General features: G+C 38.9%; 1 protein-coding gene across 11 annotated transcripts in view; it reads left to right on the plus strand.

Moving 5' to 3' along the window:
- The window catches only part of LOC124152032 (rap guanine nucleotide exchange factor 6-like), a 173,878-nt gene that overhangs the window by 31,951 nt on the left and 115,527 nt on the right, over positions 1–26,400 (plus strand). For 10 of the 11 annotated variants that reach the window (XM_048392335.1, XM_048392342.1, XM_048392341.1 and 7 more), the window contains 2 exons: positions 2,238–2,365; positions 8,484–8,567. In XM_048392335.1, the coding sequence (XP_048248292.1) occupies positions 2,238–2,365; positions 8,484–8,567 (212 nt within the window). Of the gene's footprint in view, positions 1–2,237; positions 2,366–8,483; positions 8,568–22,941; positions 23,116–26,400 lie in introns of those variants that run through there. The other variant, XM_048392343.1, reaches the window with a different exon arrangement.

Below are 26,400 nucleotides of genomic sequence, written 5' to 3' on the forward strand. Positions count from 1 at the left end.
GTAATAACAAGAAAATGATCACTTGACTTAAATGTATTTCTGGTCAAATGTTGGATGCAATAACTTAATGAGATACTAAGTCGGTAAACATTTAATGAAGAGTGAGGTACGTTTTTTGTCAGAATGAAAATGAGAAAATAAACTCATTTACTGAAAGTCGGCATTTAATTGAGTGTTTGTGGAGACTGACACAATGTGCCCATTATTGGAAATAATATAGTATTAATGAATGGAATATTCAGTATTCAGCACAGTTTGCGTTTGCTAACACATGGACCACAAGTCTGATTACTGCATCCCGTGATTGATAATCCTGGTGTTATGTGGGAACCCTGTACAATGGTATCATCCACCCTGGCAGAGATTCATTGACTGCAGTGCATGTAACTGTGCAGGGAACATGTTTGCTTGGAGCGTTCACCATGTGCAGGTGTGAGGGGTGAACAGTGTCAACACTTCTTTCAACCTTTCATCAATGAAATCAACATTCAGTATCTGGTGTTTTCTCATTTGTTAGTCAGAGTTGTTGAAGGTGATTATATAAACATGCTATTTCTATGATTCATGAAAAATTCATTTTCATCAGGATATTTTTTTGCATTCTTAATCACCTTGTACTTGTTCACCACAATAAAATTAATGGGTAATGCAGAGAAGCACATTTTTAATTCATAAACTCACAATATGAACGTGATCTAAAATTTCCCTTACCAGCTTCCAGAGTTGTGATAATTCAACAACAGAGGAAACAATATAGGACATGATGATAAAAACTGGCGTTTATGACCAATCAGCTGTTGAAATTCTCGCTTTCCAGAGAAAGTCTGCAATATTCCAGAGCCTAATTAAGTCCACATCATTACAGCTTAGGATCAGTGAAACTATTACAGCATGTATACAAGTCATCCATGAGGCATGTAGTGTGATGGGCTTGTTTGTGCTGGTCAAATTGGATTGCAGGATTGCAGGATTGCAGAAATCTGACACATGTAGATTAAGTAATTGATTTATTTCGTTTTATGCTGCTGTTGCTGATTGCTAAATGGACAGTTTTCGTAAACCGATTCAACATTGTTACACTTGATGCATACTATGAATTAGTTGAGGTTCCTTTATTGATATTTAATTATTTAGTTGTGTGGAGATTGGAGTGAAAACACAGTCAGCTGTTATGACCTTGTTTGCTATGGAGGTTATGCCCCTTAGAGTTACCTCCCTTTGATCATTTCACCTCAGACTGTGCAGCTTTGGGTCATGTGTAGCTACACAGGACTTGTAAATATTTACATATACCAAGGTAATTATCATGTTGATTAGTTGTGTTTGTGAAGAGGTTTTATGTTTGATCATTTTTTTATTGGCCAGCCTGCAGTGAGCATGTTTGGAGGTTTGCACAAACAGTTGCTGCTTTTGTTGATCATGTTGACGTCTCAAAATATACCACATAGATTTTCTATAAAAAAAATTCACTTTGGATTCAACATGCTCAAGGAATCATCTGATTTGGAATCTGTATTGATTTAAGAAAGTTGTATTTGAAACTAGGTTTGTATTATTTGAAAATTAACCGAAATCTATTTCTGAAAGGAAAGCCAGACTTCAGAAAAATTAGAAGACAGCAAATGTATTTCAAGTCTTTCAATACCAATCTGTAGACTTTTTAATGGAATGTATCAATTGGGCAATTAGTCTGAATCTGACTACCTTTAGTCACTAATTGTTTGTTTGTTTGTTGTACGCCACGCTCAGCAATATTCCAGCTATATGACGGCAGTCTGTAAATAATCAAGTCTGGACCAGACAATCCAGTAACTGACATCATGAGCATCGATCCATGCAATTGGGATATGATGACATGCATCAACCAAGTCACCAAGCCTGACCACCTGATCCTGCTAGATGCCTCTAATGTCAAGCATGGGTTGCTGAAGACGTCTATCCCGGATCTTTAGTGGTCCAGTCACTAATTACATTGTCTGCACATTAAAGGACATTTACACTGAACAAGCATCATACATAGTTCCCTTCATCACTATTTAGAGCTCACAACTTAATTTGATACTGATACATGTCAGAAAATATTGGAGATGATTTTGTGAAATATTGTGACTTTTCAAATTAGCATTAAGCCCAACTAACTCGCTATGCTGAAATTCTTAACATGCAATGAGGATGTTTTAAAAACAAATAAAAGACTGCAGGTATGTTTTATTGATCATTCTGCTTCTGTGTTCCAGGACTGCAACATTATCTATGCCTACCTACATGGCATGGAAGCTCTGTCGACTCTGCGGGAACCAGCACTCCGATCCCTCTGTCACACTGTCAGATATGAGTTCCACGATGCAAATGATATTCTTTATTGGTATGTATGATTGAGTTGTGATTCAGTTTAGGATTGTGTGAGGTTTCCAAGGAAGAATTTGCCACACTGCAGTGAGATGTGACATTAACATTTAATGTTATTGGAACTGTGAAGCATTGATGTTGATATTGAACCATGAAACACATTGTTAGACTTTAAGACTATGGACATTTGTCGTTTTCAGATACATTTAGTCACAAACATTTTTCATGAAAAAAGCAAATCAAAACATGACCCGCAGAATTAATCTAGGATTCCAAACTCAGTGCCCTTGGCAAATTATGAAAAAGATTTATTTTGTTAAAAAAATTGATTTTTAAAAAAAATATTCTTTCCTAAATTCAGATGTATCTTTACATTGTATTTTCAACATTGCATTCAATGAAAAATATATAACTGAGCATTTAAACCTGTTCGTCTTTATTGGTCCTGTATTCTCACTAGAGCCATCATATTGCTTATAACTATATTAGGCTTAAAAAAATAAAAGAATTGGTTCTCCGACAATGACTTTTGAAAATATAGTGCGTGCGGGCGGTGGTATTTTTTTGTTTGCTTGTTCAAACTAGTTTGTAACCAATAAACAGTTGTGTACCTTCAACCTGGAAAAGGACCTCCCTGTATAAACAAGCATACGACCTCATCACTGCCATGACCATGACACGCGATGCGCAGTAATGCAGTGCACATGTAAAGGGAAGTAACTGTGTGCTATATTGGATCACGTTGTGTTTAAGTATTAGGTTTTTATATTTTTTGGAAAAAGGAAATAAAACGAAATGTGCAGCAGACTTTTTGATGATGCGGGCGGTGCCTGAGAACCACAACTATTATTTTTTTTAGCCTTAGCATGAATTTGGAATTATTTTATTCCAATTTGGAAATATGTGCAGTAGACACTTACGCCTGACTTTGGGCTGAATATCGACCTCTTAGCAGGTGTATATAAATCCTGAACTGTGCCTTGGCCGTCTGACGACTGATTGCACAACACTGCAGCCCCCAATGGCATGGATGTTTGCCCATGTTATCAACCATTGGTCTGTCTGTCCCAGACATGATCATTTACAGGCTGCCATGATATTACAGGTTAATTGCTGACTTGAGCATAAACTCCCTTGGGAGTTCCGAGTTAAAGGTGGTCCCCAGCAACCTATGCTGGTTGTAAGAGGTGACTTAATGGGTCGTATGGTCAGGCTTGGTGATTTGGTTGATGGCGTTTCACCCAGTGGCATGGACGTTGCTGTCACTGTCTATCACTGGATTGTCTGGTCCAGACTCGAGTATTTACAGACCGGTTCATTTAGCTTGAATATTGCTAAGTGCAGTGCACCCACTTCAGCGTAAAACAACATGCATGATTTGCCCCACCTATACCGCTGTGGGTGTTCACTAAGGGAGCAAGGATGCTTAATGATTGACACTATCAGTATCCCTGAATTCAGCTTCTGATGTCTCAACACAGATTTGCTGTCAATAACCAGAAGAAGTTATCACTGACCATGGAATGCAATAACTGACTGCTGATAATGGGGCTATAAGTAGCTGGTGTGGCATGTAGCCAAACCAAGCTTTCAAGCCACCACACAAACAATTAAGTGGAGTTGTTGACATCATAACATCAGCGGACAAATTAAGTTGGGGATGCTGCCAAGTAGGTTCCTGAAATAAACCTGGAAAGATAATCCTAGATTAGCTGTGCCTGTTCCTGGCAAAAGGAGACAGATCCTTCACCACACGGCAATTCATTATCATTTCTAATTCATTATCCTCGCGCCATGATCTATCGGCCACTTCCCCTTCTGAGAGAGATGCAATATTCACTGCACTTAACGGCATAAATTTGTCTCAGTGACAGGTAAAATGGCACAGTACTCAAGTGAACTTGTTAAGGATTGTTGTATATATTAAGTAGATCAGGTATAATTCGTGAAGTACTGAACCAGCTAATAGCATTGTTACAGTAAAGATTTAAGGAGATGTATGAGACGCCAAAGCGTGTTCTCAAGTCCTCTCTGGCATCTATTCTGAGAGTGGTGAGGATATTCCTGGCTACACAAAAACTCCTCCCGGCTGTTTCTCATACCTTGGTTCAAGAAAAGAGAAATAACACGATCCTAGGTCTTTTATGACGTTTCTTACGCACATGTTGCACTTTTCGACGTGCGCCATGAGCATGTGGATGAGAGACTGCAATGCACATGCACACATGCAAGGCACTGGGTTCGGCTGATAGACGGCTGCTCCATTGGATCGATTACATACTGTATTGGTATAATAGCGGTGTAGAAAGTGAAGGAGGGGACAGGTTCATCTAAGGCTGTGAGTAGCAACATACTGATGGCTTGTTGCATTGGCCAGCCTCATACCCATGCTCAACCTGCTTAGTTTGGTCTTCTGACAGCTCCTGGTATTTTACATAGAAAATTTATCTGGTGATGTGGCACTTTTGATATTTGTATAAAGGTTATAAAGGAGACATTATTTACCACAAGAAAAAAAATTGGAAGATGCCTTTGCAGCAGTCTGTGCCAAAAATGTTTGAGTCTATTAGTAGCCCGAATATGGCCCCTAGCATAATATTCAGTAGAATTTAGTTGGGTTATGTATTGGCAAAAAGATTGTATTGCCATATATTGCGATATGTACTGCTATATATTGGGAGCTAAAGTGTTCGACAGTGATTGGCACTGATTGTACATGCAGATCCTAATATCTACATACAACAGTAAAAATTACTTAGCATGGTCAGTCACCTCAATTTTGTAGTCATGGATACAGCCGAGATAACAATGCGAACAAAATGTCACTTGCGTATTTCTGCATTTTGTCTATCAATTTTGAAGGTAAACTTCTTTTATGAGTGAAATTCTTAGGTGATAGGATACAAATAATAACGAAACCCAATATACCAGAAGGCACAAAATATTGCAATACATATCATTCGAAAAGCGTGTTGCAGTAGACCGGTATACCGTTAATACTGTGCAGTCCTTGTAAATAAGTGTTATTATGTGGACTATTATTAGCTGAGCTGATGAGACCGAACAGAATTTTACTAGACTAGGGCTTTTAACGTGTGGCTGAAGTTGCAGACTGTTGCAGTACTCATCCTTTCCCTGAACGTGACTGGCTTCAGCTGAAGTAATACATATATGAAAGAATAAGGTGGTACTTGACTTCTTTAGAGTCGTATTTGATGTCTTTCATGATGATTCTCCCTATAGTTTACTTGACCATTTCCATGGTCTAGTGGTAGAGTGTCTGCCCCTGAGAGCGGAGGATCGGGGGTTCGATCCCTGGCCGCATCATACCGAAAGACATTAAAAGATGGTAGTTGGTTTTACCTTGTCTGGTGCTCAGCAAAAAGGGGCTAAAACAAGGACTGGTCGGTTTGGAGTCAGTATACTGTGGCTGAGTGGGGTTTCACGTTAAATTCCGTCATTGTATCTCAGTAGGCTAGCATAAGTCCAGACTAGTTCATGCAACCATGCACCCTTGCATGGACTCCGCTATATAAGTGCAATAATTTTGAATGCAACATTAAACCCTATTTCAGCTAACCCTATGTTTAACTGAACATTAAGTGTGTTTTAAGTTACTAGCCTGAAAGAAATTGTATCATCGAGGTTTCAGGCTACTGGTTATTGAAGTAGAATGAATGACCTTGAAAAAAACATGGATACATGTGCCCTGCTTGTGTCAAAGATGACAGTGAAGTTTTTCATTTATGTTACTGCAAAGAAACACTTACGGAAAAATGTGTTTGCTGAAGTTCTTGAAACTATTTTTGTGTGACTTAGTGTTCTGGTATTTAGTTCTAATGCACCAGGCATGTTGAACAGTTTGCTACAAGTGTTAGACTACTCTAAGGTTGCCTGTATTTTTGTCCAAATGTCATATGTTTAACCTGTGAAGATGATCAATCAGAGAAGCTAAGGTATTGCAGTTTGATCTAGACACTATTTTCTAAATTTAAGGGGTTATTTTTCAATCTTTGAGCCTTCAAAGCTGTGGTAACCATGGCAATGAGGAATGTTTTTGTTGTGTTTGGAAGCTGTATCAAATCATTGATTTACCAGCTCAACTGAGCCTTCTGTTACACAAATAATTACAAGCTGCACTGTTCCTGCAATTATTAAATACTTTGGAGACTTCGTTGCTGTGAAGTGTTTTCATTGAAGCAGCTTTTAATTTAAGTCTTTGTTACGGCGACACATTGATGATCTGCATGATGAGTAAGAGGGTTAGTCAAGATTATTCAAGTGTTGGACCGAGAAAATTGAGGATGTCTGAAACTCTGAAACTGTGAGGCTGGAATTCCTGTGTTGCCCCTGAGGTGTGACTCTGGCTAAAATAGACTATGCTGTTAAACTTGCTAAAAGGATTGGCATGACTTGCATCAGTTATAACCATTATTCCCAGACAATTTTTATTGAAAACAATTAGGATTCAGAATGATGTGAGGTATAGAATTAGATGTTAGATCTTAAGCATAATAAGACATCTCTCCCAATGCAATACAAGACTGGCAGTCTGCAGACTGAAGAGCTTTCAGTAATATGCCATGCACTTTTTGCAATGTAATTGTGGATTTTTTTCATTTTTGAGATTGTTTGGAATGTTTCGATTTCTTTAAAAGTGGTATTTTTTTATCATTTTCTAGTTTGCTCTGCTACGAATGTGTGCCAAAAGCCTCCCAACCTACCACACAATGTTTAAGAGTTACATTTGAATGATTAAGTCACAGTTTTCAATTTTAATGGACAAATCTGGAAGCAAAAGTATCGTAGCATATTCTTAAAACTCTAAATCCAACTTGCTGTTTGGCCAGTAGAAATAGTTCCAAATTTGTAAATCACGCATGGTGGCCATTCTTGCACAAGGGTACGTTCATGAAAACTCTTCCACCGGTGCCGTCTCTGGCTAGGCGAATCTCATCTAAAATACGATCGTTTCTGATCTGCAATTTGTAGATTATTATGGAGAAAGAGTTGTATGTATGTTCATTTAGTTTTTGTTTTGCTGTCATTCCAAAATCGTAATTTGCTCATGTTTTAAAACTTAACCCGTAATTGCCTTTTTTTCCCTCTTGATTTCTGCACGGATGCACATACATGGAGATCAATGTATTCGATTTCTGCTAGGATTTAAGTCTTTCAAAAATATGTTCAATGACTTGGAGTTGTAGATCACGGAATATGATTTTCGTGCGCTACCAAAGTGTTTAGTTTGTAAAACAAACACTCGTTTTGCCAATCGGGGATAAAAAAAATGTTACGCACTCCACCATTGTCAGCTGATGCAAAGCACCATGCAGTGATATAGGAATCGGTTATGCACAGTAAGAGATAGCATGCAATGTTGCGTGTATGCAAATCACTGTTTCGATTGACAACTTTGGATGATTGAATAAACCAGCGTGTAAGTTTTTTATTGACATTTATATATTTATATTATTTATACATTTATAGGTACTGTGGATAAATTTATTCAAGCAATACGACATTTGTTATTTTTGTAGGAGAAAATGAGAGTGTTAATGCAGATAAAACTATTGAAAGATCTACTCGATTTTGAATCACGCTGAATTGAATGTTGATGCGATATCTACGACAACTTTGCGAGAATATCGTGGAATCGCAGGCCTAAGTCAATCACTGCGTCCACATCTAGACACTTCTTTCAGTAGATATTACACACTGGTTGAAGCTGACAGCACAGACCGTCCACACCTAGACACTTCTTCCAGTAGATATGTCACACTGGTTGAAGCTGACAGCACAGCCCGTCAAGATGAAGACACTTCTTCCAGTAGATATAACACACTACTCGTAGTTTTAAATTTCCCAATTCATGTTTGTACAGTTATAACTAATGTGACGGCTTGGACAAGGTGCTTGTATTTCACTGATAAGAGGACCAACAAAAAAGTCTTCAATACTTAATTCAAGATTATTGCTTTCAATGCAATGTTAAAATGCTGTGTTAAAACACCCATTACATGTTTTCCAAATTTGCTTACAGAGGGTACTTAGTTTGGAATCCTAGATAAATCCTGATCTATTCCTGGTGATTGAATGATAACTTGATAACTAGCAGAAGCTCTGTGTTTCAGCCAAGGGGAGCTTGCCATCTGCTGGTACATCCTGCTGTCAGGGTCGGTGTTCATCGAGGGAGCCATGTTCCTGCCCAGAGCCAGGTAGGTACATGGTTATAGATACTGTTGCAGGTGTTCATCGCTGTCTACAGACCACTTGCTCCTTCCAGACAGACCTCCCACTCCTCTCAGCAGACCATTTGCAGGGATAATTCTAGGGTGGGGCCTTGTGTTTTCAGCCCCAAAATTTGAAAAAGGCCCACATTGGGGCATTTTAACATTGTGCTGTATGGGCGTACCTCTGGAATATTTGAAATTTTCACATAAAGGGCCAATGTCAGAAAATTCCTAGAGTGGAGCCTGCATTAGCTTCATGCTAGTACTCATAGCTCATGTAGCTCATGAGGAAACAACTGGACACTTCCACACATACATGGTACCAGAAAATAGAGGTCTTGGGACATTTGACAGTCACAGAAAGTTTGATTCAATCATCCAGAACACAGTTTCTTTTTCTGCAATCTCAACATTTCTCATGTATGCGAATCTATCAAATACTGATTGCCCCATTCACACAGTGGCAGTGCCTCAGTGTTACCTACACATGTCACTGATTCAACATGGCTGACCCGAGAAGATCCGGGGTAGAATAGGCCTTCAGCAATCCTTGATTGCCGTAAAAGGTGACTATGCTTGTCGCAAGAGGCGACTAACGGAATCGGGTGATCAGACTCGCTGACTTGGTTGATGCATGTCATCGTATCCCATTTGCGTGGGTTGATGCTCATGATGTCAATCACTGGATTGTTTGGTCCAGACTCGAATATTTACAGTCCGCCGTCATATATCTGGAATATTGCTGAGTGCGGTGTTAAACAACAAACACACTAACAAACAACATGGCTGGAAATGGGCCCTGCATGAAACTGTGGAGTATATGGTCTCTCTTTACAATGGTTATTTTACATTAGACACATGAACCTGCTGATGTACAAGACTATTTCAGTTTGTGATGTCATCCTTTTACACATTTAGCATAGCTCAGTGGATATGTGTACAGTCTTGTTCTGTGGTTCAAATCCCAACAGGGCAATGTACTACTATGTGAGAAACCATTTTGGGTATTTCCTGTCCACCAATGATTGCATAATTGCCAAAAATGATGCACAAATTGAAGATTTTTTACTTGCTCATAATCAGAAAAAGAAGGTTCACGATGAATGCAAGGTGTTGTTAAAGGGGGATAACTCTTGTAACCTTATTGTTTCTTTGTGTCCTGTTGTGTTTATCTCCAAAATGTGTGTTGAATCATCATTGAATGAATGAAGTGGCAGTAAAATACCTTTAAATCTCTCAATTGCTGCAGTATTAATGGTTTAACAACAAAAGTTATTTAATTAATAAGCACCCATACGAGGATATTGAAACGTGCTTAATAGGCCCTATTGACCGGTAAGTTATTGATACATGTACCCGGTAGTCAAACTAATTTAAGTTGTAACATTGAGTGTAAAACAATGTCTTATCAGGTTCAGGGGTTCGTGTAGCTTCTGGTCCTTTGGCTTGTGGCCAGCAGAAACAGCAGAGGGCATGCTGGCATTTGAAGTCTGTGGCCCATGTGGATATATAACACAATTTTCAACTCTTGACATATTTTCTCCACTTAACTTGTCAAAAGTACAGCTTATTTTTATGTGATAATACAGTTCTTTTTTTGTCATGATGAACCAAGGTAGATTTCAGCCACAACCTAATATTTATGATTCTGATCAGTTTATAAGGAAGTATATTTATAGCAAGGGTTTAACAGGTTGGGTCAGAAATGATATCAGCGGTCTCTCTCGGCTAGTGAGTTTGAATCAGTTACTCTACAATTACATCGTAAATTTATTTTTTTGAAATTAATTTTTAAAAATTTAAATCTTTATTCACTTTTCAAATTAAAATACAATGTGTAAAATTTCAACAATTATACATTATTCAAAATCCACTCCCTTTACATCAAACATTCAAAACATATTGCAAATATAGACAATCATAAAATATGATATCATACTAATATTCTTTGCTAGGATTGAAAAATCTGTGGAAGGAAGACCAGTAAGTTATGTATTTGTGATTTTGATTCAATGATGTTTCACAGTTTGTCCTATCTGGTGCTGTCGGAGGTCGCATTAGTGCCATTCCAATGGGTTTTTGCCGGGTGATGGAGTGTAGGAAACTGGCATAGAGGCATCAAAACATTTATGACATATCTATCGGTGTGATATTGAAGAGGCATTTCATTTCTGCTGAACATACTTGTGTACTACATCATGGAATACCCATGTACATCCGGGGTAGAATAGGTCTACAGCAACCCATGCTTGTCGTAAGAGGTGACTAACGGGATCGGGTGGTCAGGCTCGCTGACTTCGTTGATGCATGTCATCGTATCCCAGTTGAGTGGATCAGTGCTCATGAAATATCAATCACTGGATTATCTGGTCCAGACTTAATTATTTACATACTGCCGTCATATAGCTGGAATATTGCTGAGTTCGGCATTAAACAACAAACAAATAAACAAACATGGAAGGACTATGGTCATGTTAAATGGGTACATGTGTTGAGCCCATGCTTGGTGTCATTGATGTAATATATTGCTTGAATATTGCTACCGTGGTGTAAAACCCTTCTCACTCACTCACTAACTCACTCACTCACTGAAATTCATTTGACGGAAGTGTAGCTATTTACGCTTTGCATACATTTTACTTGCATTTCCAACTGTAAAGCATATCGTGTCAGAGGAACATTTTGTTTGTTAATTTGATTAATGCACAAATTCTTTTCCATGTGTTGTTTTAATTCTGCATGCACTTACTTGTCCTCCAGTGATAAATGTTATTCTTATAATGACGTCTTTGTAAGGACACTTGCATCAGTTTCACATTCCACAATTTATTTCCAACATGTGTTGAAAGCCACTTGATTGTGGATGCTTTGAAAAAATGGCGACCATACACTGAATAATTCTTTCATTGTTTCGACACCATGTTATTGATGTGTAGTTGTGCGAAAAGACGACCTGTCATGATGGTTCCATCCCATATTTATCAACATAAGACGGTGGAGTCGCCAGCAATCCCAAACATTAACTGATATGGGAATTTGATAATAACAATGTCACACATGGGTTTTTATATTTGTTTGCAACACTTGAGATCTTGTTACAGGAACTCGTTTGAATTACCAAAGTGTGTTAGCATGGCACTGAGCATGAGTCATCCGTGTCTCCAAGAGCTGACTGAACCAGGCCACCACGCTCTCGCCATGTTATGAGCCCCACGTGGGGAATATTAGCCTTGGTCCCCGGCCCCAAGGCTCTACAGAGCCTATAACCCACTCTCAACTGTCAACGCTATAGCTGTGAGATCACCTACTTCAACTTCTTGTACAAACATACATTGAAGCCCTTTCCCAAAGACATGATTATTTTTGCATTATTTTAAATGATTGTTGTGTTTGATTTACTTTTTAAGTTATGGAGGCAAGCTGATAGTCTAGGGGGATTCCTGTGGCCAAAATTAGCTGAAGAATTTGGTTGGAACTGAGACAGTTAGACTCGTAGGCTGATATGGCGGTCTTTGTGTTGGCAATTTTTGTTCAGATTTTGGTGATTCTCATTGAATTATTGCCCAGTTTATGAGTAAATATTCGTTATTGGGTGATTGAAAGTTAGACTTCTTTGAGGGGGTAATTGCATTATGTTTGATGTGAATTGATGTTTTTTCATTTCTTTAAGAATGAATATTAATGCTATTCTTTCTCAGGATTAAGTTCAAGTAACACTGAAGGAGAGTTTGATCGGTAGCTTTATTCATAATGGTGAAAGAAATATTTGAGTGATTATTATTCGTCTCATGCAATAATCCCCTTTTTGTCATGACCTTTCGTAGTGAGAGGAGGAGAGAGAAAAATACAATATTTTCTGCCAGAATATGTTACTGCAATTATTCCTTTCTGTACAAGACTGGGGGGCATGATTTGATTGGAACTGAACATTGATGTTGGATTCAAAATACCTAATCAATAACTGATTGTAATCAGCCTATTTATTTTGATCCATGTCACTTCTTTTTGTTGTGTCCGTTGACATCCCACAATTTCATGTTTGAATGTCATGTTGATTGTCATAACATGGCACTCACCAATATTCCAGCTATCTGATGGCGGTCTGTAAATAATCAAGTCCCAACCAGACAATCCAGTGATTGACATCACGAGCATCAATCTATGCAATTGGGATACAATGACATGCATCAACCAGGTCCACAAGCCTGTTGAACACATGTTTCTAATGTTGTACAAGAATTTAGCCTTGTTTCACAAAGCATGCTTGAAGCGTTTTAGGTGACATTTTCTGCCAAACTATAGCTTCCACATAGAGCACTCATCCATAGGAATGGACACACACATGTTTTAGCACTCAGAAACATGCAATTGACTATTGTTAGTTTATCTATCATTGCCTAACAAATTGACTATAATAGTCATGAAAAAATGAGGTAATCTTTGGACCCATGAAGATCAGGGGTTGAATAGGTCTTCAGCAACCCATGCTTGCCATAAAAGGCTGACGAGGTTGATGCATGTCATCGTATCCCAATTGTGTGAATCGATGCTCATGATATCAATCACTGGATTGTCTGGTCCAGACACGATTATTTACAGACTGCCATGATATCGCTGAGTATTGCTGAGTGCGGCATTAAACAAAAAACAAACAAGATAGGTGTTCTTTGACTTCTTTTTAGTAGTATACATTTGATAATTGTTTGATAATCATTGTGATTTCAGAGTTGAATAGATATCCGGTGTCTGATGCTTGTGATAAAAGCCAACTCTCAGGCTGGGGGTAATTGCAATGTTGACTCAGCAGATTGTCTGTTGATGTTACATGGTTTGGTGTTCATGGTGTTCATGCTATCAACCACTGGTTTGTCCTGTCTGGACATGTGTTCAAGGAAAGACACCAATGGTCATGTCCAACTTGTCCACAGTTCACTTTGGACTTGTGATCATGTAAAATAACGAGATTTTGGGAGAAATCCGTCCATCTAGATTTTCCACTAGTTTGGGACTAAGGGACTGGTGCTGAGTCTATCCCTGGATTATTTACTGGCTAAATATTGTTGTCTAGGATGTAAAACAATGTTTGAAATAAATTACACTGACAGCATTTGAAAGTAAGGTGGATCCTGGGGTCCTTGAGGTCTCCCCCTGTTGTATTCAGGGGCCTTCTTAATCTTTAACTTTAAGGTTATGACAAGGGCACCTCGACACTCTTGCTTACTTTCGATTATTGCACTGATCACAGCTTATTTAAAATTTTGTTTGGTGCTATTTCTTTGTAGCAGTATTGTATGTCAGGGAGTTTTTCCATTGTTATCACACTGTGTAAGTGTGAATAGTTCCTCAGTGAGTTCCCCCAGCTGTGGGTAGCGGCACCATTCTCTGTACACGCTCCACCGATTCACATGACTCACAGTACTGACACTATGTGTGATAACTCATTTCTCAAAGGCATTTTTAGGATTGTGTTTTACACATGAAACATTTCATTTTCTTTGAGGGGGTGGGTCTTTTTTCACTATCAACAACATCTGACTTTTTTTCAACTTTTGGAACAGTGTCCATATCTCCTGGACAGATTCTGTGTCCTTGAAGGGAGTTGTTGTGTGGTCTGACAGAGAGGGGACGTGTTGATGAAGTGTTTCATGATGTTAACAGGGTTGTGAAGGGGTGGTTGTTGGATGTGATGGGTTTTTGTCAGGATGGAGAACTCAATACTGAAAGTTTGCACTTCAGCAATATTTCAGCTATATGATGGTGACCTGAAATAATTGAGTTTGGACCAGACAAACCAGTGATTGATATTATGAGCAATGTTACACACCTTTTGTGTACTATGACACGCAATCAACAAAATCACTGACTCAGACCACCTGATCATTTTCGTTGAACTGTTGGTTGGTTGCGATATCACGGCAGTCTGTAAATAATCGTGTCTGGACCAGACAATCCAGCAATATTCCAGCTATATGATCTGTCAAACAGATCGAGTCTGGACCAGACAATCCAGTGATTAATATCATGAGTATCGATCCACGCAATTGGGATTGATGACATGCATCAACCAAGTCAGCGAGCCTGACCACCCGATCCCGTTAGTCGCCTTTTACGACAAGCAAAGTCACCTTTTACGGCAAGTATGGGTTGTTGAAGACCTATTCTACCCCGGAATCTTCACGGGTCTCGTTGAATTGTACAGCAAGTGTTGACTGTCTCTTCTAGGCCAGAATTTCCTGGGAAATTTAAGTTAATCATCATGGATGTTTTTTCCAAATGAGAACAAGATATAATTTCATTATATTGAGATTATAACAAGCAATAGCCTCATTGTATTTTCCGATTTAGTGTATTGAGCTCCCTTGGTGTTAAACTAAATCACTGGCCAATCAAGCGACACCAAAACCTGGTCATGAAAGGCGACTAAGTTGATTAGGTCATTAGGCTCAGTAAATCGCATGTCATCGCATCCCTATTGTGTGGATCGATGCTCATGATGTCAATCTCTGGATTGTCTGGTCCAGAATCGATTATGTACCGACCGCTGTCATATAGCTGGAATATTGCTGGAATATTTCTGAGTGTGGTGTTAAAAACAAACAAACAATCATCAACCAAGTCCTAAATGATGTGATGTGGTTGTGATGTCCCCATGTGACATTGACCTCAGTGGCCGTGTCAGTGTTGTGTTAGTGGTACTCCCTCACAGTGGTTTTCCCTCATGAAATAATGTTTCAAATTTAGTTCACTTGGGACAGATAATCTGTAATTCCTCATAGCTAGAAGCTTGTTAACTGACTAAAGCACATATTCCTTGAGGTCCCCGTCATGTTGTCTTCTGTGAAAATGCTCACTTATGTATATTTAGGGTTATTGGTGGGTTTATTAAACAAACGGGAAGAGAGTATGCATGACGGAGGTTGATAAGACCTTCCCCAACATTATGGTGGAGATGTCCTGATTTTAGGACATTGTTGCACTACCCTAGACTTTTTTCTTATTACTGCATCGGAAGACACTACACGCGCACAGCAACCACACAACTACCTTTTGTGAGTGATGATTTTATGGTATCTATGTGAAACATTAAAGTTATATAGACATGTGAAGATCAGGGGTAGAAGAGGTTTTCACCTACCCCTGCTTGTCGTAAGAGGCAACGAACGGGATTGGGTGGTCAGGCTCGCTGGCTTGGTTGATGCATGTCATTGTACATCCTGATTGCATGGATCGATGTTCATGTCAATCACTGGATTGTCTGGTCCAGACTCAATTATTTACAGACCGCTGTCATATAGCTGGATTATTGCTTTAAACAACAAACAAAACAAAAACAAAAACATATATCTTACCAATTGGGCAACCTTGCACTGATTTTTGCAAGAAATGAAAAGTTAAGGAACATATGCAAGGAAGTGGTTTCACCTTAGTTGTCAATCTTCCCTTCAGTGTATGGTGATAGGTTTTATTTGAGTGTGGGTGAGGGTGAACGGTCTCTCCATGGCATGTACATGTAGCTTGCATCTACAGAGGCCTGGGTAGCCTGGTCAGGCTCAGTTTGTGCAGGAAATGTTCAGGTACTGTTACATGTGGTACACACAGATCACTTCTGCCCATTTCCTGGCCGTGTTTGTGTGTGCCGTACCCCTGTGGGGGGCCCGGTCCACATGTACATGGCTAGTGCCGCTGATCCAGGGATGAGGGGAGTCTCACCTTAAGGCTTGTGTCTCCTCCAGTGTCTCACTGGAGGGAGGGGGTGCTCCACGAGCAGTGGATGGTCATTTAGTGTACAGCCTGACAAGATGACATCGAAGCTTGCTGTCTACCTTTTCTGAAAACAGTTGCTTCCACTGAGCCTATTTATTGAGCATCATTTGATTGTTTGTCAGGTAGTTTTGTATGGATTCCCTAGGCAAGTGGTAAAATGGTACATAGGCCATGCCATGTGCATGAAGTATGTCATACATGTAAATGAAATGTGTCATGGCATGTCAATGTCATGAGGCATTAATATATATATGCATAAATGTAACTATATATATCTTGATACAACTAATGTTAATTGATTCATTGTGGTATCATCAACCATATTTGCTGTAATTTGCACCTTGAGCACTTAAAAACTGACAAAAGGGGGGCTTGTTAAAACCATACACGAGTTAAATATATTTTCAGAGATGAAGCAGTAGTGAACATACTGAGTTCGATGAAACTAAAACTTTCTCACAAATAGTTACATGCAAGGTATTTTTTACTCCTTTTACTCTTCTGTTTTCTTTTCAAAATCCATACTATACACAAAAAATATGAAATAGTCATATAAAGTTTTGGCCTCAGTAGGGAATTTTGGGGAAGCACTTATTGGAGTGGGGTGCTAAAATATATGCATTTTGAGCTTTGTGTTTAAAGCGACAACAGTCCATTTCCCCCACGTGGGTAAAATATATGACATCCATTCTTGGTGCCTTGCCTTTTACATGGCTGGAATGTTGGAAAAACAGCACTCACTCACTCACTCACTCACTCACTCACTCACTCACTCACTCACTCACTCACTCACTCACTCACTCACTCACTCACTCACTCACTCACTCACTCACTCACTGTGCATTGTTGTGAAGGCCAAGCATGATACAGAAGTGCAGTGATTGAACATGGTGTAGTCTATGTGTAGACAACACATTAAACTGGTAACTGTGGCATCACACCTTGTCAGTTCTTCGTCACTCTCACAATACACAGCAATTATAAAGAAGGAAAAACCAATAGGAGAACAGTAGCAAACAATACTGTCACATGTTGTCAACATCGGACATTGAGCCCTGGACCTAGCCTGACATCCCTGGCCTGACATCCCTGGCCTGACATCCCTGGCCACTCAAGAGGCCATGGTGGTGTTGATGGTGCCTGCCCTCAGGACTGCCGCACTCCCAGTTGGACAGTATCAGTTTCCAATAACACAAACACTTGCCTATTAATTAGTGTCACAGTTGTAGTTTAATTGACATGTGGAATTTGCCATTTGCACTGGAATGTTTCAGTCCAGTGATTTATGTCAACATATAAACATATTTGGCAGGTTTTTATTTTTGAATATGTAATGCTTTTAAAAATCAACTGAAGAAAGCGAATATTGTTTTCAGCTTCATCAGCAGCTATAAGCTTCTAATGGATGCAGTTTTGTACAGTTCAAAATTCCAAATGGTCAGTTATGGTATATTTTTGGGATACCTGGGGTCTACACTAGGCTTTTCACAGAGGAAATGCAGTATTTGTAATTATTGCTCATTTGATTCACAGTAGATGAGTGGAGTATTTACTTTTCCAGTGATAAAAGGACACTTGTGTCTTTAATATTTATTCTGTGATGCAAAACATTGGAAAGTGAGGTTGCATATTTTGTCTTCAAGTTCTGGGAGAGAAGGCTAGAACAAATGCAATCTGTATGAAATGTGGGTATATTTGAATAGATCTCTCTAAGAAACTCATCACAAAGTATGTTTGTAATGAAAAATATCTTATTGCTTTCCGATTTTTTAAGGGAAATATTCACAAGATAACCTCTCCTTTTTGCTGTACAATTCGCTGCTTGAACTATTCCTTGATACCAAAATAGACGAAGGTAGGCCACAAGGCGATTTCTTGTCAGTCACAACATGCAATTGTGGGCACATTCTGCACAAATTTGTCAACTCTGGAGTATTCCCTTGTCAGGCATGTTGAGCATTCTCCCTACAGCTTCAACACAGGAGTCTCAGTGTTCTTACAAGGGAGCGCTGTGATGAGGGATTATCCTTACAGCTGCTGCAACATTCAAGGCCAGGGGGTAAACTTTGACAAAATGTCCAGAAAACTCGCTGACCATCTGAGAAATGAAGAAAAATTTCCAGCAGTTCTCAGACGTTGCCGAGTCTTTCTATTGGATGTCAAGGAGTCTTCTGAAAGTCTTATTTGAACATTGCCACATTTTTGTTTGAGGCAGACTAGCAATGGGTTGAGATGAGGATGAATTCTGTGGGACCCCTATCTGCTACCACCTGAAAGTGAAATTGTGGAAAATGTGATAGCTGAGACATGGTGATGTGACGATACATTTAACTGCAAATGGTAACGGAACGAGATAATTTTATATTTTATACTTTCTATCTGGCATCTCATGGTGTATAAATTGTATATCTACTATTGATAGTAATGTATGGATATATATACTACTCAAAAGAAGTTGAAGAACACCCAATTCTTTCAAATGACTTGTAGATCTGTCATGGCTGGTGGGTATTGCAACACACAGCCTTCCAATTGTGGCTGTTCTTTAACTTGTTTTGAGTAGTATATATGTAACGGTCTGGAGATAAGTGGATTTGTGCATGAGAGAAAGATTATGTAATGTCAAGCCAAAGCGATTTTGTTGGTGGTTGATTTTATCTTTTCGCCATTCCACTCTAATTTTAGTTTTATAAATTCCAATGCACTTATCTGACAAGCATCAATTATTTATGAATCTCAGATGTTGATTATTCAAATATGCTATTTATCCAGCAACAGTTTATGTAAAAATAAACTGACATATAAAAAAAGACTTCTGTGTACTGAGTTTAACTCCTTTCATACAGAAAAAGACTCTCAAAAAGGAGTTTTGCTTGTGATGTGTTTTTTTGTGTGCTATAAAAAGATTTTCTTCTTCTGCCTCTTAAGCTAACAAATTCAGGATACAATGAATGCATGTCATTCCTCCCACTGTGTATCATGTTAATCTAAGGCTATTGGCACCGTCCTACCGGTTGAATGTTCCCCTTGTAATTGGCTGTTGAGGTGGAATTAATAAAACCCTTGTGTAAATGATTATGGCGAAAATGATCCATTTATGTTGGTTTTTCATCAAGGCCATCCCTAATTGCTGAAAGGTTATCAGGGCAGACAGACCAGAAGTTGCTTGAGTTGGGATTAGAATGCCCCATTTGGAAACACCCAATTCTGCAGAAGCTCAAGGTTTAACGATTTAGCAAGCTGATGTAATACGTTCCCCTTGTGCTGCAGTTTAAGACATAGGGGCAGTGTTTGACCTCTGTTAATTGTGTAAGATACTTTGTCAAAACAAATACAGGATTCTGTTTATAATTGTTACACAGCAAATGATTGGAAGTGTAGAGTAGTTCTGCTGTGTTGGTGGACATAATGGTTAGAAGGTAACATGGTAATTTCCTGTTTGTAAGATATCATTTATGGGCTTGAAATATTTGTGAATAAGTTTCTCAAAGAGGCAACTTTTAATGTGTTTAGTGTTGTTTTTTTACAATGAATGAACATTATGCAGTTTTTTATTAATCCTAATTTTCATTGGGTTTTGGTCTGTTCAGGTAATGTTTTCCTTAAGAATAATAAGATATTGTCTTTAGCTTCATCTTGATTTATGAAGAAAGCAGAGGTGTATTGGTCCTGAATTAGTCCTATACCAAGGGACATGATGGTTCATGGGATGTTGTATGAATTACAGGAATTAATCTGTCTTTTGATTTAAGTTTAAAGTTAAATATTAAATTTAAGCCTCTATCCCTGTGTCAAAATTTAGTGATTACTATCTGATAGAGATTTGTTGGATGCCATCAACACATCCAGTTATATGCTAGCACTTTAGTGAAAATGGTACTGATATATTTCAACACATCATTTGGATGATGCAGGTATATCCCAGCACATTATTAGTGGGACTGGCGCAGGTACATCTTAGCGCATCATTAGTGGGACACAGCTTCATCATTAACGGCCATGTTGGATCGAGGCAACATTGCTTCATCATCTACTTCCTTGTACAAAGATTTATGAGGATGGCATGAATTATGTAACACTGAATTTCACTGATTATTTCTCTCATCATCCAACTTCTCAATTGTCACACAGTTCTAGTATAGCTCTGCTTGTGATGTGAGGGTTTGGAGTCTAGTTTCCCAGCAGCTAGCTATCTGTGTGGCAGTATCTAATCTTGCTACAGTTGATAGTCTAGGTAAATACAGGCTAGTCTGTCCCCACCAACACCGCCCTGGGAAGTCATCCCATTCATGTGCTTGTTGAAACACACAGGGCCAAATTTTATTGAACCTTCTTAGCAGGTAATGAATACAATAGTCTGCAGACTTAGGAATTTTGTCGGTAAATCATGTAATATGATAATTCAGGGGCTAGAGTCAAATGACAGGACACTCTTGAACGTTTTCATTAATTTTATATGGTATATTTATCCATTTTTTTTCTCACCAATTTTGTTAATAATATTCCGAACATGTAGGATAATCAGAATATGAACCATTTGAACTTTACTTTTTTGGTTGAAAATTGCTGAAAACTGTTCAGAGTTGTTTTTATCATGAATAATTGTATGAAAGTTTGTATATGTTTGAAGTATTTATTAATTTTAGATCAACGTATTAGATAGTGTGTAAATTGAGATACTATGAGAGCTTTGTAGAAAGTATGAATGGCATATCTTTATGTCGGCTGCAAGGTCTATATGCCTTGATGTCGTGACACGTGACCAATAAAATCAGTTGGCTCATCCTGACCTCTGCTCTGTACCCAGTTCCTTCATGCCGAGTGGGAAGTGGAGCTCGGACATCCAGCAGAAAAAGGTGCACGCAGTAGTTTCTTAATTGACTTTCTGTTGCGCAAATAAAGGCCTGTTATTTGCTCACATGTGCCATGATGAGTTTGCTGGAGCGACTGTCGACGAACACCTCAGTACCTAGATTACAACATGACATGAGCTTAAGACGATGATGTGTTTGTCGTTGCTCAGTTCGAAGTTTGATGTAGCTTGGGGAAGTTTGCTGATCACGACACATATCTGTAGGGGCACTACCTTTTGGGGGTAGCCACTGAGTCAACAGTCAGGGGTCGGTCCTCTCCTGAGTCAAGGGGCGCTTAAGATGGGACTGAGATTAAAGGCGTGTATCACAAAATCCTGTTCTACCTTTATACTATGATGGTTTGTCGTTTCTAATGGTTCGTGAGAAATGTATTCCTGGAGGTGTGAAATTGACAAGAGGTTAAATCAAGTCTCTCTGAAATTTATTTGAAATGGACAACTGAATCGCTGTTACAATGATTGGACAAACGGGGCCGTTTTATTTGTGAAAGCGTCTCCAAGTGTTTGAAATGGTGCCAGTCAGTCAACATTGAACAGAAGAGCAGCGCGTACTCAACCAAATGATCTGTGCACTTTGTAACACCAAAAGGAGCAAGTCTTGGTATTGTGCATTTTGAGCTGGACAATCTATGGACAGATGAACAGAATAAGCAGGTTTACTTACTGATATCACACCAGCATGATAACAAGAATGTATATTTGAAGAAATGATGTGGAGATATGAGGTAGGCATCTACATGGATTATGTTTGAGACAAGTGTTTACTGGAAGAGATTTCAATGAATCATGTGAGTTTTGAAGCAGCAGGGATGGCAGTTCAACATTTACTGAGCACATTGTTGTCACATTTCAACTCTTCCCTCCTATCTCTCCATTGAAGAGCGAAAGGCACAGATTTGTCCACAAGGTGTCAAGGTTTTCAAGGTTTGGATTTTACGAGGGTGACAAACATGATGGATGGTGGCTTGCTGAACTTGACAGTCTGAGCTCTGGTAGATTTCTTACACCTTCACTCAGTGCTTGTGAAGAAGATAGACAGGGCTCAGAGCTTGTCACATCCTAGGAGGGCTTGAATACTATTTTTGGCCACTTGAAACCTTGCCATACAGAATGCATATGTAACCTGCTTGTGATTTTTGGCAGATATTTCGGATTTTTAAAGCCATGCAACTGTACTCCAGTTCCTCCATCTCCTACTAATTCCGAAGGGGTTGCAAGCAGTGGAAGTGATTGATGATCGGGACTGCAGCTGACGTTGATTGCATCATCAACAATGTAGACTTCACAAAAACGTGATGCATTTCCAGGAATATTGATTGTTGTGGTGTTTCAGAATCTGACCTCATTAATAAGCCAATCAATTTACCAATTGGGAAGGAGTCTCGAACCGGAACTGCTCCTTTAATGACAGAATAAGGTGGGTAAGCCAGAACTAATGAGTGACAGCGAGTGCCACTACGTCAGTAGCTGGTAACATGTGTTGTTGATCTGGATGTTGATGTGGACAATAACTGTCATTGAGGAGCACATGTATTATAAATGAAACTGAGACCCCTGTGTATAGGTGGAGGGGCACACTGTGTTCTTTATTCATTCATGAGATGAAAGGCTTCTGTGTTTAGCAAGCCAGACTGATATATTTCTGTACCTTTTCTGCCGTGGTATAACAACGTGAAACCCACTGAACCTGAAAACGTGAATGTATTGGTGAATGACGAGATTCAAGGCAGTGGAGTGATGATGACAGAGGTGGATATGAAACTGTTTTCTGACATATCTGGAATCTGATAAGCCATTAAATCAAGATTTTGATATTTCGGTTCTGATGCCATCTTTCGAAATGAATTGGGACGAAGGAGTCTCTGAGGAGATCGTGGATGTGATTTACCAGTACTGGTAGGTATATTGATGATACATATTCATACATAAGAAGATACATTGATGATACATAGGAAGGCATATTGAGGATACATGATCCACAATCAGGTACATGATAGTGGTCAACCTGGTCTATGAGATTGTATGTTATGAACCATTGATGACATAAAGTCATACATGGTTAGGTACAGTGATATATGTAGTGTCATAACCAGCCTGTACAGGTCGACCTGGCATATGTGATATGTTATGTACCATTGATGATGTAAGGTGATACATGGTAAAATACATATGATACATGTGGTGTCATAACCTGAGCCTGTACAGGTCGACCTGGCATATGTGATATGTTATGTACCATTGATGATGTAAGGTGATACATGGTAAAATACATATGATACATGTGGTGTCATAACCAGCCTGTACAGGTCGACCTGGCATATGTGATATGTTATGTACCATTGATGATGTAAGGTGATACATGGTAAAATACATATGATACATGTGGTGTCATAACCAGCATGTACAGGTCGACCTGGCATATGTGATATGTTATGTACCATTGATGATGTAAGGTGATACATGGTAAAATACATATGATACATGTGGTGTCATAACCAGCCTGTTCAGGTCGACCTGGCATATGTGATATGTTATGTACCATTGATGATGTAAGGTGATACATGGTAAAATACATATGATACATGTGGTGTCATAACCAAACTATACAGGTCGACCTGGTCATTGAGATTAAGTGTTGTGTACGTACCATTGATGAAGTGAAGCGATACATGGTACTTCAGTTAAAACCAATAAAAACTAGAAGAAATGATTGCCAGAGGTACAAAGATGGTATTTTAACCTTCCTGACAGGTAAGATCAAATTATTAACTTTTGAACATATGGCCTTCCAGCATAACAGAAGTGCTTGGTTGTAAAATTAATGTTGAATTGTAACTTATCCAGGCATATTTACAATCTGGTATGGTTATTAATGCGATTATGCCAGCAGATGTGAAGTGTTTTGTCAACAGGATGTGTCCCCATGCTGCCAAGTATAAATGTATGTCAAACGAAATCAGTGACACTGTAAACAAATCTGCAGTGTGTTGTCAATGGCTGCCCTGCTTTAACATGACAGCATATGGCAGATCTGCAGCTTACACTCAGATACACTGGAATCTCTTGGATGTCTGTTTGATGTGTGAATTATGCAGTATGTTGACACATGTACGGCTCGTTAAATTATTGATGATTTTAATCTGTAAATCAAAGCTCGTGCATGCATTTGGTTAATGCATTTTTCATCTTAAATTGGGTTAACTGAAAGGGCTTGTGAGTGATATATGAGCAGTGAGATCAAAGATTGTAGTCTGATACTGCTAAATATTATGTACCAATAAAACTAAAATTTATGTCACCTTCCTTTGAAATTCATAAAATTATTATTATGGTGATCTCGATACAGTAGAAGCTTAATGTGATACTGTTTTTGTGTAGTGTATCAATCATGTATAATTCATGGTATTACAGATTGCTGAAGGGAAAGGTCCTATATTGCCTTTTATGCCTGATGAAATGTGTTACAGCAGATAATCGAGACAATTCTCTGGTGTTGACGTTTCATATTTCCATTTTGATATGTGGTTTGTGACGGGTGCCACCGGTGGGGCAGGATATGCTCACCTTTTCGTGAACAATTGGTTTAATCACTATTTGATTTTGATTCATAAACACAGGCTCATGAAATAGTTGGAATCATACAGTCGACTCTGCTTCCAGCAGAGATTGCTTCTGAATATGGAAAGGCATTTGTAAGTGCCATCTCTTATTATGCTGCATTCTCATAAATATAACACTGCACACTACTTAACAACATTATTATGATCGTTTTGATGAGCAAGTCCTGGCTTTTGTATGAATGATAACAAGTATCACTTAATTAAAAATGGTGTGTGTAAAGTTAATATGAACTTGGTACTAGAGTTCTAATTCTGGCGGCAGATTCCCAATGTCCACAGAGACACAAAAGGTGTTCACAGTGATTCATTTTGTTTGCTGAGCAGTGAGACATATTTTGCCAAGAAAAACATCATTTTGCCTCTTCGTTTCAACAAACTTGACCCTCGTTATAACACGCTTGACCCAAGAAGGACTATTTGCACATGCTCAGTTGGCCCTTCATGAAAACGTGCAAGAACTTGGCAAGTTGTTCAACGGGATGGTGGGTGGCCCCAGGTTTACTCAGACCGTGAACCAAATTATAGGCAATCCATGTTACGGGGAGATTTGGGTGGTCGTAGCAACGGACCATGTGCTTTGCTTAGCTTGTTGACAGTAACTATCTACCTGTGTTGTTATAGGGAGGGCCACAGGTGGAAAATGACGGGGGATGCTCGTCAGTTGGTTTAGATGTTACTCGTTTATTGTGACAGCTACTCTTGTATACTGTAAACTTTTGTGTGAAAGTATATGCAAATATTTTGGTAGAGGTTTTGTTGTGTGTCAAGAGATGTTGGAGATGGTTTGTCTGGTGGGAAGATTATATGTCTGCGTCGTGTAGACTTTGGTTACCTGGACATACAGCTGGATCAGTTGCATCATGAAGTCAAAGATTCACTCGGTGCAGGCATTAATGTAAAGACATTGTACATACACTTTCGCTAAGTAACATGTCAATAATGGTCTGCAACAGGGGGCAATGCTGTTCCTATTTCCATTGATGTAATTCACTGAGGAATTTTCTAGTCTTTCATAATCCTACTTCCGTTTTCAAAGGATAATATTTTTTCGAATCTAGAGATTAACATATCATGGATTTGTTTATTTAATATCCATATTTTTCTTTACTCTGTTGTTCTTCTCATATTTTTATCTTAACCAGCTGATGAACAAAGAAAGCAATTCTTTTGCCAGATATGGAAAAAGAAATCATGCATGTGATAGAAGTTAGGAATAGAATGCTTTTGCTGCCAGTATGTTGCATTTATTATGCTGTGAAGTTGTGTTTGATCAAATATTTGTGTAAAAGATTTGAGGTGAAAGATTGAAATCAACAATTCATTTTAAAATGTGAGGTGAGGTGAAATGGGGTTTAACATCGCGTCCAAGATTATTGCTCTTATATAGCGACGTGCATGCACGTGTGTGTGTGGCTGCTTGTACTAGTCCAGACTGATGCCGATTTATAGTGCTAGCTCACTGAGATACCATGCCGCAGTTTAACATGAATACCCCACTCAGACACAGTATACTGACTCCGAGCCGACCAGTCCTTGTTTTAGCCCCTTAATGCCGAGCCCC

Source organism: Haliotis rufescens, unplaced genomic scaffold (assembly GCF_023055435.1).
Source record: "Haliotis rufescens isolate VD_foot unplaced genomic scaffold, xgHalRufe1.0.p SCAF_11, whole genome shotgun sequence".
In the NCBI taxonomy this organism is placed as follows: Eukaryota; Metazoa; Mollusca; class Gastropoda; order Lepetellida; family Haliotidae; genus Haliotis; species Haliotis rufescens.